We start from the raw sequence: 15,000 nt of genomic DNA on the forward strand, positions 1-15,000 counted from the left end.
CTGGCCTCGTGTAAAGAGGCCCTTATAAGCAAAGATTGTGCAATTTCCTCCATACTACAACCGTCTGAAATTAAAAAAACTACCTGATCAGGATTATCATTTATGGGAATGAAAGGTCTTCCCTCACTGCCAGAACGCATGCATTCCGGCGTAAGAGCTTCTGACGTGTAATATACGACACAATAAGAGAAGTAGCTCCTCCAGAAGTCTGCTTCCCGTAATTCTTTCGTTGTAAGCAATGTCTTGTATACGTGTTTTATTGAAGGCTATGAACCGTTCGAAGTTGATTGTGAGTCTTTGTACTTAATGGTGACAATTTTTTGCCTAGCAGTTACGATTACAATCAAACATCAAATATTTCTATTTTTTTAACACCAACGATTAGTTAGTAATTCTGCACTAATGATTGTGGTTTAAAACCAACGATTAGTACTCCTGCACTAACTATTGTAGATTTACACCATGCATTTGTAATTTTGCACAAATGGCTCTCCATAGCGTCTTATGGTGACCACTCTTTGGACTGACGTTAAATATATTATATATGCCGGGTGAAGACTTCCAGGTTAAGACCATGCCTTACCCTTACGGCTCTTGCCGACGATGGGATGATGACTTTTGGTTACACAAGGTCTCTTCTTATCTTTATCAGATGGATAAGGAGATTGAACACTAAGAACATGTCACTAAAAAATACAAAAAAGTGAAAGTTTTGCCAGATGCTGGGAAATGAGCCAAAGTTGCGTGACTGTTGCATGACATGTAACGGGGCAAAACAAAACCCTTGCAGGAGGGCGCTTGGTTGGCTTTTGTTTGCGTAGCCTTTGACTAGGACTTTCACCGCTGACAAGGCGGTTGTCGTTTTCCTATTTCACCTCTGGGAGCGAGGTTGAGATGCCAAGGGATTTTTGAGCATCCTCCAATAACCAGTTGGGCCCAAGGTCGGGAGTACCCGAAGGTTACTTTCGACTGGCTCGATTTCTCCCTATAATACCCTGTAACTAAACATCCGCACGAGTCGTCAAGCAGTGTTCAGAGAGTGGCCAAGTCTCGCCCACCTAGGCTCCACCAGAAGTATGAGCTACTATGAGTGAGGTGTAATTCTCGTATATATTAAGATGAGAATTCGGTTGATTAAGCTTGTGGGAAGGCAATTTTGTCCCACTGTTCTGGCTTATGCTGATAAGCATGCGCATAACCGCTGCTATGTGCGACCGACCACAATGCGGTCGGTGTCCCACCCCCTATATCTGCCCGCATTACTTTTGCGCAGCTGATATTCTCCAAAAAATTGATGGAAGCAGTGCATTAGTGTGTTCACCATTTTATTTTCTTCGAAGGTATTCCTAGTCTTAGGTTATTCATATTAAAGGTTTGTTAAATTCTTTGTGTTATTTTTGCAATAATGAATTGCCATTTTTGTTGATTTGCTGGACGCAATTTTAATATTTTGTATTTTGTGTAAACAGCGTCGCTCGCACTGACGATCGATCAAAAATTTAGCTGGCTGGCGATTGTGCAGTACCGTCAGTTCACTTTTTGCACGGAGATACGAAATTTGAACGGAAAATTCTTATAAGTCTTTTGTTTAAAAACACACCTTTTAGCTTGACTTATGTCGAGAAAAATAAAATATATCTCGCATTTTACGAGAAGAGACCGCTTTTGAAAATGAAAAGATATAACTCGACGCGAAATAAAAATCGCATTTAATAAGAAACAAATGTTACTTACCTCAAGGAGAACTTGAAATTATCTTCCCACCTAAATAGAAGGTCGCTTGGTCACGAAAAGAACAAACGCAAGCAGACTAATCGATAAGTCTTTAGCACATTTCGTTTTTACAAGGAAATACTGAATCGTGAAGTCTAAGTGTCCGGGAAATAGGGCAACATTCTGTAAATTTTAATACCTGACATGTCTACAGTTTACTAGTGATATGATTTTTAATTTTCAACGATAAATTTCGTAAAGTGACAAGACATAAATGACTCCATGAAAATGCAGCCAGCTTGTCACAACCCGAGGTGATTGGTCTCACTGTTATTGTTGGTTTGTGAATTTTCGTTAGAGTATAAAACTCTGGTATTCTAGGTGGGTTGGGTGTTTGTGAGAGCCATTTTTTGGTCGTCATCAATGTGGTTTTCACGATGTAGGTCAGTTAACGTTATAATTAAGATGCAAGACCTTGTTGTGAGTTCCCTTCACCATGGGTTCTGTAAGACGTCTGTAGCTTTGTTCGTCGTCAAAGAGGTTTTCTCCCGCCTTTATTTTGTCAGTTTTGTTCATGACGACAGTGGTACTGCCCTTGTCCCCTTTTTTCAGGTTAATATCATTGTTTTGTTTCAATTCATTTAGTGCTTTTTGTTCGTCGCGTGACAAGTTTTGTTTCAGCTTTGTTATTTGTTGTCATTTAACCTCCTCAAGGTAGCTTTCGAGGGCGACTGATTTTTGAACTGGTGGATTCCAATCAGATTTAACGTAGAAAGGGTGAACGTTTCTATTGTGTCCATAGTAAATGTATTTAAGATGCATTCGTCTTGCAGAAATTTCAAAATCCTGCAATAATTGCCTTTGGATTCTGTTTTTGTTTAGTTTATTCACCGGTACAAATTTTATTAACAGACAGTATCATTTTGATATGATAGAAATGTTTTGTTTGCAGATACACAAATTGAAGATATTGATCATTTTGTAGAACCCAGGAGTTGAACTTTTCTTTATTATTTAAAATATTTATTTATCCCACACAAATGGGCCAATTCAACCCTGGCAATGACAACACTCCATGCAATAAGCCTCAAGCTTCCATGTTTAGGAACCAATCAGTTAGATTAGGATAGAGAGTAGACTGGCTCTGGGACTAAAGACAAGGGAAATGGGGGAGCTTCGCCTCCTGAGGAATCCCATGATAAATCAGGGTCGTAACATGGTATATTCGGGACCCATTGATCCCTATTTTCTTGCCGTACTTTTGATCCCTGAGCCCCATTTTCCTCAAAATGTTGATCCCTGATGAAGTGATAAATCTGATCCTGGATTCGAGCTCAAAAGCCTTGTGATCCCTGATCTCACCCTTCTGAGCCCTGAGCCCTGATCCCAGTCATATTTTGGGCTTTGAGCCCTGAGCCCATATACCATGTTACGACCCTCATAAATCCATAGTAGCCGAAGCTTTAGAATGACTTAGTAATCACGTCTTCTGTACATGTTCGACGCACTTAGCTAAACTAATAAAAGTGTAAAATAGTTGTTTTCCCAACTGGCTAGATTGCAGAATACCCGGCCCACAAAATATCTAACTTAAAATACTGCTCCCGCAGTGCCGCAGTCGTGTTGCAATGCGCCCGCAGTCCTACAGCCCCGTAGTCGTCAGTCGTTGAAATGATAATCGGTCGTGTTGCAATGCTGTGTGAAGAAAGCACTCGTTTACTGATTAAGCCTAAGCGCTCGTTTCAGTGATTAGGCCTAACCAAATTCGTAAACATTTAGCTTTCATTTTTTGGTTCGGTTAAGTACACTTTTCACGAGATCGTCTTGCCCTTGACTCACTCAGACTTCATTATTCATCGACTACGGCACTGCGGTAGCAGTAGTTGAACTAGCTTCGAATTTATTATTCATCGACTGCAGCACTTCGGTTGCAAGAAACTTGTGCCCTTCAAAGTGGGCCGGGTATTCTGCAATCGCACCCTACGATCCTCGTCAGTCGTCCGCCATTTAAAATACGTATATCCTTCATGTAAGAGATATTGGAATGGTCCCCGCTTTCTCAGAAATCATGTACGTCATCACAAGACATCTCATCTTGGTGGAACAACGCGTCCACGCGTGACTATGGCATGCGGAATCTGAAAATAGTTCCACTCAAAATCACTCAGCGATAAGGAGGAACGATCGGCCTTGTGGAAACATTGTAGAGAGAAACAGTAGTAGTTCAGATTCGCGTGCCTTAGTCATGCGTGGAGGCGTTGTTCCACCGAGATGGGATGTGTTGTGATGACGTACATGAGAAAGCGTTGACCATTCCAATGTCTCTTACATGAACGATATACGTATTTTTAAATGGCGACAAACTGACGAGGATCGTAGATCGAAATATATATCGGACTGCTAAAATATATATCGCAAATTTTTAATTTTTTTGACGTTTTTTAGTAGGGTTTTTTTTTTCAAGAACAACTATTTTACAGTTTTATTAGTTAAGCTAAGTGCGTCGAACGTGTACAGAAGACGTGATGTCTAGTTATTCTCGATATTGAAACGCGTTCTTGGCTTCGACACATGAGATTTCACATTTGCATATCATAGAAATGTTTTGTCTGCAGATACACAAATTATTTTGGATAAGTTTGTCTTAATTAACCCTCCTGAAAATAAAACAATCAATTTCCCATTCAATCAACCTGGTTGCTCAATGGCATCATATGAGCCTGTTAGACGAGAACCCAACTCAGTGTGCTGGTGGTTTGCTGCTCGTATGTTTGTAGTTTGAGAACAATGTATGAGTTGGGACTTCTCCTCTAGCCAACCTAGCCTAGTTTGCTGAGGGAGAGGACAAAACGCGGAGCCCTACTCCATGGAGTACCCTATGGAGTACCTAAATGGAGTACCCCTAAAAATCATTTATTGGTCAAATTAAATACTTCATCAACATGGTGAGGCATTTAGATGCACATATCTTCATTTATTTCGAGCTTTCCAGCTCTCCGATTGTTACAGTTTGATGCAGTTTACGAATTGGCTGCCATCTTGAAACCTCGTAGGTATTTCATGTATCCCTTAATGTAGGGTATTTATGTTTTTGGTACAGTATTTAGACAAATATTCATGCAAACCCCTATATCCCTGTATGCCCATATAGGCCTGTGTATGCCCATAACATACCCATGTATGCCCCTGTAATACCCATATATACTCATGTATGCCCCTAATGCTCAGATATGCCCATATATGCCATTTGTAATTAGATGAAATTATCATGTACAAATAAAGTTTTCCATTCCATTCCATAGGGGTATATATGGGCATACACGGGCCTGAATGAGTATGCAGGGGTACACGGTTTGTATAATAAGGGATACACGAAATACCTACGAAACTTCAAGATGGCGGCCAATTCGTAAACTGCATCGAACTGTAACAATCGGAGAGCTTGAAATAAGTAAAGGTATGTGCATCTAAATGCTTCACCTTTTTGATAAAGTATTCAATTTGACCAATAAATGATTTTTAGGTGTACTCCATTTAGGTACTCCATAGGGTACTCCATGGAGTAGGGGTCTGCGTTTTGTCCTCTCCCGTTTGCTGAGCCTTTTTTAGCCAAATTAATGTTCATTAGCCGAAGGAATAAGGCACAATTAAGTTATGCTACAAGTTTTGCTGCCCATATATCAAGAAACTGCCACACCTTATAAACAGGTTGTAATTGCTGATAGGTTCTTATGTTATTTAAATCATGAATGAAATTGTGAAGATTACTATTTTGGATAATAAGCAATCCTTCTTTACTAATGACAATTAAATTTGATTATGTATATCTTTAATTATAAAACCTCTTACTCCTTTATGCATATTCCTGAAATAGGCCATTTTACAGTTGTTTGCTCAGTGACCTAGCCTATGAATGGCTGCAAGGCTGCCGGTGACCTTGTATTGATACAGACTTCACTGCCTTTGTCATGTATATTTGGCTTTTGTAATTCTAATTAGTCTACATTAACATTAGGGAAGCACAAAGCTTTGTATCAAAACAGGGTCATCTGCAGCCTCACTTCCGTTCTAAGGCCCGGTAACTTAGCTACAACTGTAATAACAATGGAGGTGACAGGCCTACACACCTATCCTTGCGTTTTAGCCAGCTTAGAGTTTGGCTCGAACGAGTATGTCTTTTAAGGATCTGCCCCTTTTGTACAAAACCATCGGGGGATCTTGAAATATTTTGCTAAGCAGTAGTTGCTGCTGGATAAAATGCCATTTTCTCTTTTTTAGCAGTATGTGTTTCTTTTTAAATGGAGAAAGTTGTATTCGGCCATTGTTTTTATTTTATTTTATTTTAATATTAAAAAAGAAATTGATATTAATACAGCAAATTAGTTACCCACCTACATTATTATAATATTACAACTAATATTACTAATATTAACGTTGAAAGCCGACGTTTCGGCAAAGTAAGTGATGGGAAGATTTGATTTCTATAGTCTCTACGAATTAGCATAATAACAAAGGATCACAAGTTCTTCAAGTGAATACCTATGCGCGAATCGAGTCCGTTTGCACGTTTAGGGATGATTTAAATTTTCTTATAAAAAGCATCTCATTAATTAGGCAATCAAATTTGTTAGAACATTTAGTAGGCACGTGAAATTGTTCTAAAGTACAATTTCCCAATCATAATTAGATAGTTTAGCAGCTTAGCAGAAGGGGAGTTTTGTGGTGTCATTCCAACTAAAACATCTTGTAACGAAAGTCGAATGTTTTCCTTTATAAGTTGGTGCCAGAATTCTTCGAATCCATGCCAGAAATGTATCGAGCAAGGGCAGAGATAGGCACGATTCATTCATTTTAAAGCTAATTTTGTAAAGTTTAGCATTAGTGTAAAGAATGAAATGAATAATTTTGTACTGAAATGTCTTGACATATGCCTTGACACTATGTGGGATCGTAAAAATTTGTCGAGTGTAAAATGAAATTCATTTTGCAGCTTGTTTACAATAGTTGGAAAAAGAGCCTTTCTGCTTACAAGTAAAGTATAATAATCTTTAAGATTTCTTCTTTGTTACGTCAAATATAGTATCGTCAACTTTTAGAGAAAGTTCACCTGTTGTTGATTTATAAGTACTATTTTTTAAAATAAAAGGAATGGAATGTCAAAGACCTGCTCAAACTAGAAAATTAGTTTTAGAAATCCTGTTAGAAACTAGGGAAAAGGAATCTTTGTTATTCAAATCAAAGGATAGATCACTGATATGAACTACACCAGCTTCAAAATAGCTTTTATACTAAACTGTTTTAAAATGAGTGTTTGTTATTCCAAAGAATATAACGCCGCTCTTTTTCTGAAGAGAACGTATCCCTAAATTCTGAACACCACTGCATAAGTTCTAGATAGAATAGAGAAATATTCAATGGAAGGATGGTAACATCATAATTGCAATGAAACAAGAAAAGGCCGCCAAAGCGTTCTGGATGATATGTCAGATACCTTTTCCAGGTGCCATCATTTCCGTTAACTATTCTTTTTAGCCAAGCTAATCGAAGTGATATCATTATATACAGTATAAACACCGTACAAATGTAGCAAGGTTTAGTCAGTAAACGTTTATCTCGGTAAATGCCCAAGTGTAAACACAGCATTAGTCCCTTCACATTGAGAGAAAGTAAATTCGGTCATAAGAGCTGAATCGGGGAAGTGGCGTTATAGAAGAAATCATATAAGACAAAACTGAGCAATCACATTTTTAGTTAAACAATGAGGGTTCAATAATTGAACACTTATCACACATAAACCTTAAACAGAACTTAACTATTGATGTGCTGTCGCACTGTGACCGCTTTAGCTTTAGTTTCCGCTGTTTCTTGTATCCATAATGAGACCGTAGTATGGGAGATTGGTTGTTTCCTTGCCTCTGTAGATTTGCCTGTTTATAATTAGCTTATCAACTTTGAAATAGGCTGTTTGCTTTCTCTGTTTGGCCTTTTTCAAAATGGGATATAACGTTTTCTGTATCTCATCAATTTCCCAGAAGAAATGATTTGTGATTGAAATATTGGTGTTTTGCAAGTTTTTAACAAAAGACCAAACATACTCCTTGTCTTGAAAGAAGCTAAATTTGGTTATAATAGGCCTTGGTCTGGAGTTCTGCCTTGACTGGTATTTTTCTAAGGGATGCGGTAAACGCATTCGAAATGAATCTGTTCTATATCTTCCTCGGATATCTTAAGTTTATCGTGCATGACTTTGGCCAATGGCCAGACTGCATTTTGACTTCCATCAATCAAACTTCCGAAGCCAACCCACAGATGACAAAATAAATTGATGCATTGCTAACCCACCAATCGGCATCTTTGGTTCCCATGGTACATATGTATATTCAAACTCAATGCCGATGGAAAGCGTTGGAAGCTGTACGAGTCTTTTTGCTGAAGAATTTCTAAAAACATATCCATGATGTTTGAGCTGCAATTCACTTTCGAGAGGTGGAGTCAATCTTCCCGGCTATGTTCGGAAATTTGCTTGATGGAAGGCAAAACGCAGTTAGGCACTTATGGCTTGAAGGTAAGATTCCGCAGAATTATGAAGACCACACTAAATCTATTTATTTGTATTTGCTGTTTGAAATCTTCTGGTTTGGGGACTGTTATACAATTTGATATTTTGATATTAGAGAGTGGTTGCTTGCTGTGGGTCTCCTCCTCAAGTAGTATAGGGTTGGTTAGCAATTTTATCACTTCTGAACAGTTTTTTTGACGTGCCAACCATGCCCTTTCATAACAGAAATTATAACAACTTCATTAATTGCATTACAAATTTAAAACTGGAAAATCCCCTGCCACTTCCCTCACCCCTATGGACAGTACTTGATATTCTCACTGAAATCGGCTCAGTAATAAGCATGTGAGGGAGGCAAATGCAGAGGAACTTACAGAAAATCACTGATGTCCTATATGTAAAACTATTTCAGTCCCCTATCAGACATAAGTATAATTAGATTGACCATCTACGGCATGCGTTTATAGTTTGCGTGACTTTTGCAAACTTGTGGACTTGTTAGCCATGATCACAAATGTGTGCCGATATTGGATAGATTTAGACCTCTTATGTCAATTTCAAGTAGTCCTTCTGCTAGAAATCTTATCTCAGGATTTGAAAATGTGAGAATGGAACATAGGCCTAAACAAATGAAATAAATTAAAAAAATATGAGTGTGACATATATCGCAGAAAATTGAATATTACTCTCATAATGATGTCACATCCTGTCTTTTTGGTTTCGGCTACATACCGACAGCAAATTTCCTGCCAGAGAAGCATATCTTAGAACCTTCAGCTTTAGATAAGAAAGATGAAATGGGATGCCATTATTTTCCTACAGGCGGTTTTTTTCCTCATTACATAACATAAATTTTTATTTTTAATGTTCCTTAATTCTTATTTTATAAAATGCTCTAGGTCAGTCATTTATGTTATAGGTGCACCCAAGATTTCTGAGAAAACCTTCACAGTTCTGATTATCTAGAACAGTGGATACAAAGATGGACGTTTTGGAGCAGCATATGCAAGAGCTTAGTGTTGCAACAAAGGAGGGAAACAGACGACGGAGGGGTTTGGCTTGTTTCAATCTGGGTATATACTATTATGGCGTAGCCAACTTTAATCAGGCCATTAGAAGTTACACAGAAGCAGCAGCCATATTTAAAGAAATAGGTTTCAGGGCCGGAGAAGGAAAAGCTTATTCGGGTCTCGGCAGCACTTATAAAAGACTGAGCAATTTTAAGCAAGCCATAGAGTACCACAATCAAGATCTTAGTATTGCAAAAGAAGTTGGGGACATAGCTGGAGAAGGAAGAGCCTATTGCAATCTCGGCAATGCTTATTACAGTCTGGGGAATTTCAAGCAAGCCATAGAGTACCACAATCAACATCTTAGTATTGCAAAAGAAGTTGGGGACATAGCTGGAGAAGGAAGAGCCTATTGCAATCTCGGCAACGCTTATGACGGTCTGGGGAATTTCAAGCAAGCCATAGAGTACCACAATCAAGATCTTAGTATTGCAAAAGAAGTTGGGGACATAGCTGGAGAAGGTAGAGCCTATTGCAATATCGGCAATGCTTATGAAAGTCTGGGGAATTTCAAGCAAGCCATAGAGTACCACAATCAAGATCTTAGTATTGCAAAAGAAGTTGGGGACATAGCTGGAGAAGGAAAAGCCTATGGCAATCTCGGCAATGCTTATTACCGTCTGGGGAATCTCAAGCAAGCCCTAGAATACCACAATCAAGATCTTAGTATTGCAAAAGAAGTTGGGGACATAGCTGGAGAAGGAAGAGGCTATGGCAATCTCGGCAATGCTTATTATCGTCTGGGGAATTTTAAGCAAGCCATAGAGTACCACAATCAACATCTTAGTATTGCAAAAGAAGTTGGGGACATAGCTGGAGAAGGAAAAGCCTATTGCAATCTCGGCAATGCTTATGACAGTCTGGGGAATTTCAAGCAAGCCATAGAGTACCACAATAAACATCTTAGTATTGCAAAAGAAGTTGGGGACATAGCTGGAGAAGGAAGCGCCTATGGCAATCTCGGCAATGCTTATTACCATCTGGGGAATTTCAAGCAAGCCATAGAGTACCACAATCAACATCTTAGTATTGCAAAAGAAGTTGGGGACATAGCTGGAGAAGGAAGAGCCTGTTGCAATCTCGGCAATGCTTATAACAGTCTGGGGAATTTCAAGCAAGCCATAGTGTACCACAATCAACATCTTAGTATTGTAAAAGAAGTTGGGGACATAGCTGGAGAAGGAAGCGCCTATGGCAATCTCGGCAACGCTTATGACAGTCTGGGGAATGTCAAGCAAGCCGTAGAGTACCACAATCAACATCTTAGTATTGCAAAAGAAGTTGGGGACATAGCTGCAGAAGGAAGAGCCTATTGCAATCTCGGCCATGCTTATGACAGTCTGGGGAATTTCAAGCAAGCCCTAGAGTACCACAATCAACATCTTAGTATTGCAAAAGAAGTTGGGGACATAGCTGGAGAAGGAACAGCCTATTGCAATCTCGGCAGTGCTTATTGCCGTCTGGGGAATTTTAAGCAAGCCATAGAGTACCAAAATCAACATCTTAGTATTGCAAAAGAAGTTGGAGACCCCATAGGGCAGGCAATGGCGTATCATCAGCTCGGTTGTGTTCATGAAATTTTAGACTCCTTGAGCAAAGCTCTTAATTACTATCGTCAAAGCATAAATTATTATGATAAAACAAGGCGTCTTCTTCAGTCAGAAGATGCATGGAAAATAAGCTTTCGTGACACAAAGCGGTTTGCGTACAATGCTCTGTGGACAGCTCTCTTGAAGAGTGGTGAGGTAGATGAGGCTTTGTATGCTGCTGAGCAAGGACGAGCCCAGGCTTTGGGAGACATTTTAAAGATGCGATATGGTGTTGATGAGAAACCTTCTTCGGCACTTGCGATGAAGTTAAGTTTTGGGATGAACGATTTACCTTCACAAACTGTTTTCACAGCACTTGATGGGAACACGATCAGCTTCTGGTTGCTAAGAGAAGATATCGGGATTAATTTTAGACAAAAGGAAATCGAAAATGGAAGTGCCAAATCACTGATGGAAAGTACTTTTAAAGAGATTGGTGTGGGAACTGTTGTACAATGTGAGAATCGTTCCCTTGACAGACAACGCAACGACTTCTTGTGCAGTAGGGAGGCTGTGGAGGAAACTGTTCACTCCTTGAGCTTCTCTGTCAACTGTTTACAGCCCTTGTATGATGTCTTAGTCAGCCCTATCACAGACTTGCTCCAGGAAGATGAGTTAGTCTTTGTTCCTGATGGACCATTTTGCTTGGCTCCTTTTACTGCATTGAGTGACTCTGTCAGGATCCGTGCAATTCCCTCGCTGACCGCTTTAAAAGTGATAGCTAGTGCACCTGACGACTTCCAAAGTAAGAATGAAGCGCTGCTTGTGGGCGATCCATGCTTGAAGGAAGTCACTTGGGGTACCGGTGAGCCCATGTATAAACAGTTGCCATGCGCGAGAAAAGAGGTGGAGGTGATTGGAAAACTTCTGCACACTGCGCCTCTTACAGGTCAAAATGCAACCAAAGCTGAGGTGCTGAAAAGAATGAAGTCAGTTGCCTTAATCCACATTGCTGCACATGGAGATGACCAATTTGGAGAAATTGCTTTGGCCCCAAATTCCGAACGCACATCACAGATCCCCGAAGAGGAAGATTACATGTTAATGTTGAGCGATGTTCATGCAGTTCATCTTCAGGCAAGACTTGTTGTGCTGAGTTGCTGTCATAGTGGCCAGGGAGAGGTGAAATCTGAGGGTATTGTGGGAATAGCCAGGGCTTTCCTGTGTGCTGGTGCCCGATCTGTTCTGGTGTCACTCTGGGCAATCGACGACAAGGCGACCTTGATGTTCATGAAAAGTTTCTACGAGCACTTAGCAGATAGAAAAAGTGCTAGTAGAGCTCTTCACCATGCTATGAAATCTCTTCGGGTGACTTATTCTGCCATAGAAAACTGGGCGCCATTTGTGCTAATTGGCGATGATGTCACCTTTGAATTTGGGCAACACAAACACGAAAAGAATGGTAAGTGCTATTTGAATATAACTTTAATGACTGAATTGCTGTACTTTGTAAATGTTTTTAATCAGCAAGTTGTCGAAAGGAGCTGGTACGTTCTTCAAATACAAATGGTTTTAAAATCGTTTGCCAGTGTAGTTATTTTTGCTCGAACTGCTTTGGCTAATACCTGATCGCTGAATGCCAGTTACGTACGAGAAGTGAAGTGAAGTTAGCTGTTGAGGTCTTACAGTCTACACGTCGAAGTGACACTGAACAGGAATTGTTGCTGTTAACCAAGCACAAATGGTTTCATGAATTAAGATAATTGAGATATTATTTACTCATGAATTAAAATAATTGAGATATTATTTACTTTCCAATCAGAACGAAATTTCGCATTGCCATTTAACCCACTATTTGTTTCTTTCTTTATTTTTTCTTTTTTTCAGAAACGTGAGAAAAACACTTGGACTTTGATGCATCGATGTGTCATTTTTCTTTCTTCCTTTCTTCGATTGTATGAGTAATACTGTCCAAGTCCTTGCATTTGTGCCTTGTTTTGTAAGGGTCTGTACCAGGATTAGTTAATCACTTGATAGAAATAAGGGATTGGCAAAACGGTTTGCTTCCATAACTGAGGATCTACTAGCCGTTGTGTTATTTTTTTAAATACTTCAAAATAACTCCCAAGCTTTTGCTGTATATTTCTCGGGTGTTCATTTTACGTGAAGCTGATGACAAGTAAACCTCTTTAATTTGGTATACCAACGTTCATTTAAAATCAAGTGACAGTCACGGGGAATGTGTATTTTCTCTAAGGTTGGTCAAAGCTAAATAATCAAATGAATTGATTTGGAAGGCAAATGTCTATAAGCGAGACAACGAGCATCCCTGCCGCTTTTCATATGCGACTGCAAACGTTTTCCTTAGGCAAACGTCTAGATTTCTTTTCGTGATTTAAGATAATGCTTAGGCCTAAGGGTAGCATTTTTGTAAACGTTTTGGTTGTTTCAGCTATGGTGCCCCCTACCCCTCACCCCCTACATCCCAGCCCCGGAATAGTCATGCCGAAGGTGAGTGCTCTCACCACTGTAACAGCTTGTGTTGTACAACATAATTGTAGTGATAAAGGAAACAAGACACTCATTCAACCTGTAAGGAAGTTTATTATATTATAATCCTACACGTAATTACCGGACTGTATAGAATTTCAGTCAGTCATCTCCACTCACTGGTTAGTCTCTTTTACAATTAAGCTTCCAGTCTAAATGTTAGAATTCAAAAGGTTTCCTCCACTTTGGTGGGTAATGAAACCTGATATCAAATGAAATCAACTTTAAAGCTGTAAACCTTGATTACCACATTAGGAGAATTAAAGGTTGTAAAATATTTTAAACTATTGAAATGCTTATTGTATTATGCAGTATATTTGCGCGCGGAGCACCATTGTTAAGAAAATATGGTAACCCGTCGATGCAAGAAATCTTGATTTATAGCCATGACGTCATCGACCGTCCGTACGTACCTACGTCCGTCCACCACTCCATGTATGCCAATGTGACCAGTATCATGCTAGTTCACAGCATACATATTTGAAGAGCTAGCTACGTGCCAGAGGATGGTCAAGGAGGATCAAGTTGACAGTTTCAAACTGCACTAAATAACTGCCAGAATTCTTCTTGTATACATAGTTTAGTCCATGATACATTTGCCCCTCCTTGACCATCCTCTGGCAAGTAGTTAGCTCTTGTTTGTCTTGGAAGAAGGCTTCAATTGGGACACTAATGTGTGGAATTTCTTGCTTGAATGGAGAAAGACACACACTATTATCAAAACATAGATACTTTGAAGATTTTGTTGCTGCCATTAGCTTTGTGGTAAATTTAAAAAACTAAACTAGTGAGCAGCACTCTGCGAACTGTATCTTTAAAACTTGTTTATTCTCCGACGCGTTTCGCCTAACTAACGTAGACTACTTCATAGAGTTTTACACTAATACATTAAACGCCTGTATTTAAACTTGATATGACTTAAATACAGGCGTTTAATGTATTATTGTAAAACTCCCTGTAGAAGTCTACGTTAGCTGGACGAAATGCGTCAGAGAATAAAAAAGGTTTACAGATACAGCAACAACGCCACAGAACAATGATATCGGTGGTTGAAAGAACATAAATGATCGTGCTGCTGCATTGTGGCGGTACTCTGCCCACGACGACGTGGAATCACCGAATTTGAGGTTATGATGACAACGTGAGCATGTAGCAGAGCGAATCCTTCATTTTCTATTTTCACTCTCATCGCCAAAACTGTAGAGCAAAGTTATTTTGAGGTGATGCTTTGGTCAACGTGTCCCAATTGAAGCCTTCTGTGATAAACGGCGACGGCTACGGCAACGATGACGCCACAAAACAATTTCATTGGCTAAAGGAGGGTCAATATTAGTGCTGCACGTGCGACACGCATATTAGCACACATTTTTGAGGAAAGGAAAGGAAAGGAAAGAAGCTCTATGGAAGTGTCTAGTCGTTCTAGCGCTGGAGCACTAAAGCCGGTTACACACGAGCAAGTTTTCATTGACAAGTTCTGACTTGGCAAATTTTATTTGCTGGTGTGTAAAAAAGAACATTTTTTCCTTGACAAGTGCACTTGTTCAAAAGCTAGCATGCCAGCTTTTGAACAAGTGCACTT

The 15,000-nt window shown here is 39.5% G+C and overlaps 1 protein-coding gene across 2 annotated transcripts in view; it reads left to right on the plus strand.

The window, feature by feature from the left end:
• The window catches only part of LOC137967808 (tetratricopeptide repeat protein 28-like), a 54,411-nt gene extending 40,760 nt beyond the window's left edge, over nucleotides 1–13,651 (plus strand). The window contains exons 4-6 of one of the 2 annotated variants that reach the window (XM_068814390.1): nucleotides 5,016–5,170; nucleotides 9,192–12,333; nucleotides 12,759–13,651. In XM_068814390.1, coding sequence (XP_068670491.1) covers nucleotides 9,255–12,333; nucleotides 12,759–12,766 — 3,087 coding nt within the window. In that variant the 5' untranslated portion in view covers nucleotides 5,016–5,170; nucleotides 9,192–9,254 and the 3' untranslated portion in view covers nucleotides 12,767–13,651. The remainder of the gene's footprint in view (nucleotides 1–5,015; nucleotides 5,171–9,191; nucleotides 12,334–12,758) is intronic. The other variant, XM_068814389.1, reaches the window with a different exon arrangement.
• Nucleotides 13,652–15,000: the final 1,349 nt, after the last annotated feature.

Source organism: Montipora foliosa, chromosome 8 (genome assembly GCF_036669935.1).
Source record: "Montipora foliosa isolate CH-2021 chromosome 8, ASM3666993v2, whole genome shotgun sequence".
Taxonomy (NCBI): Eukaryota; Metazoa; Cnidaria; class Anthozoa; order Scleractinia; family Acroporidae; genus Montipora; species Montipora foliosa.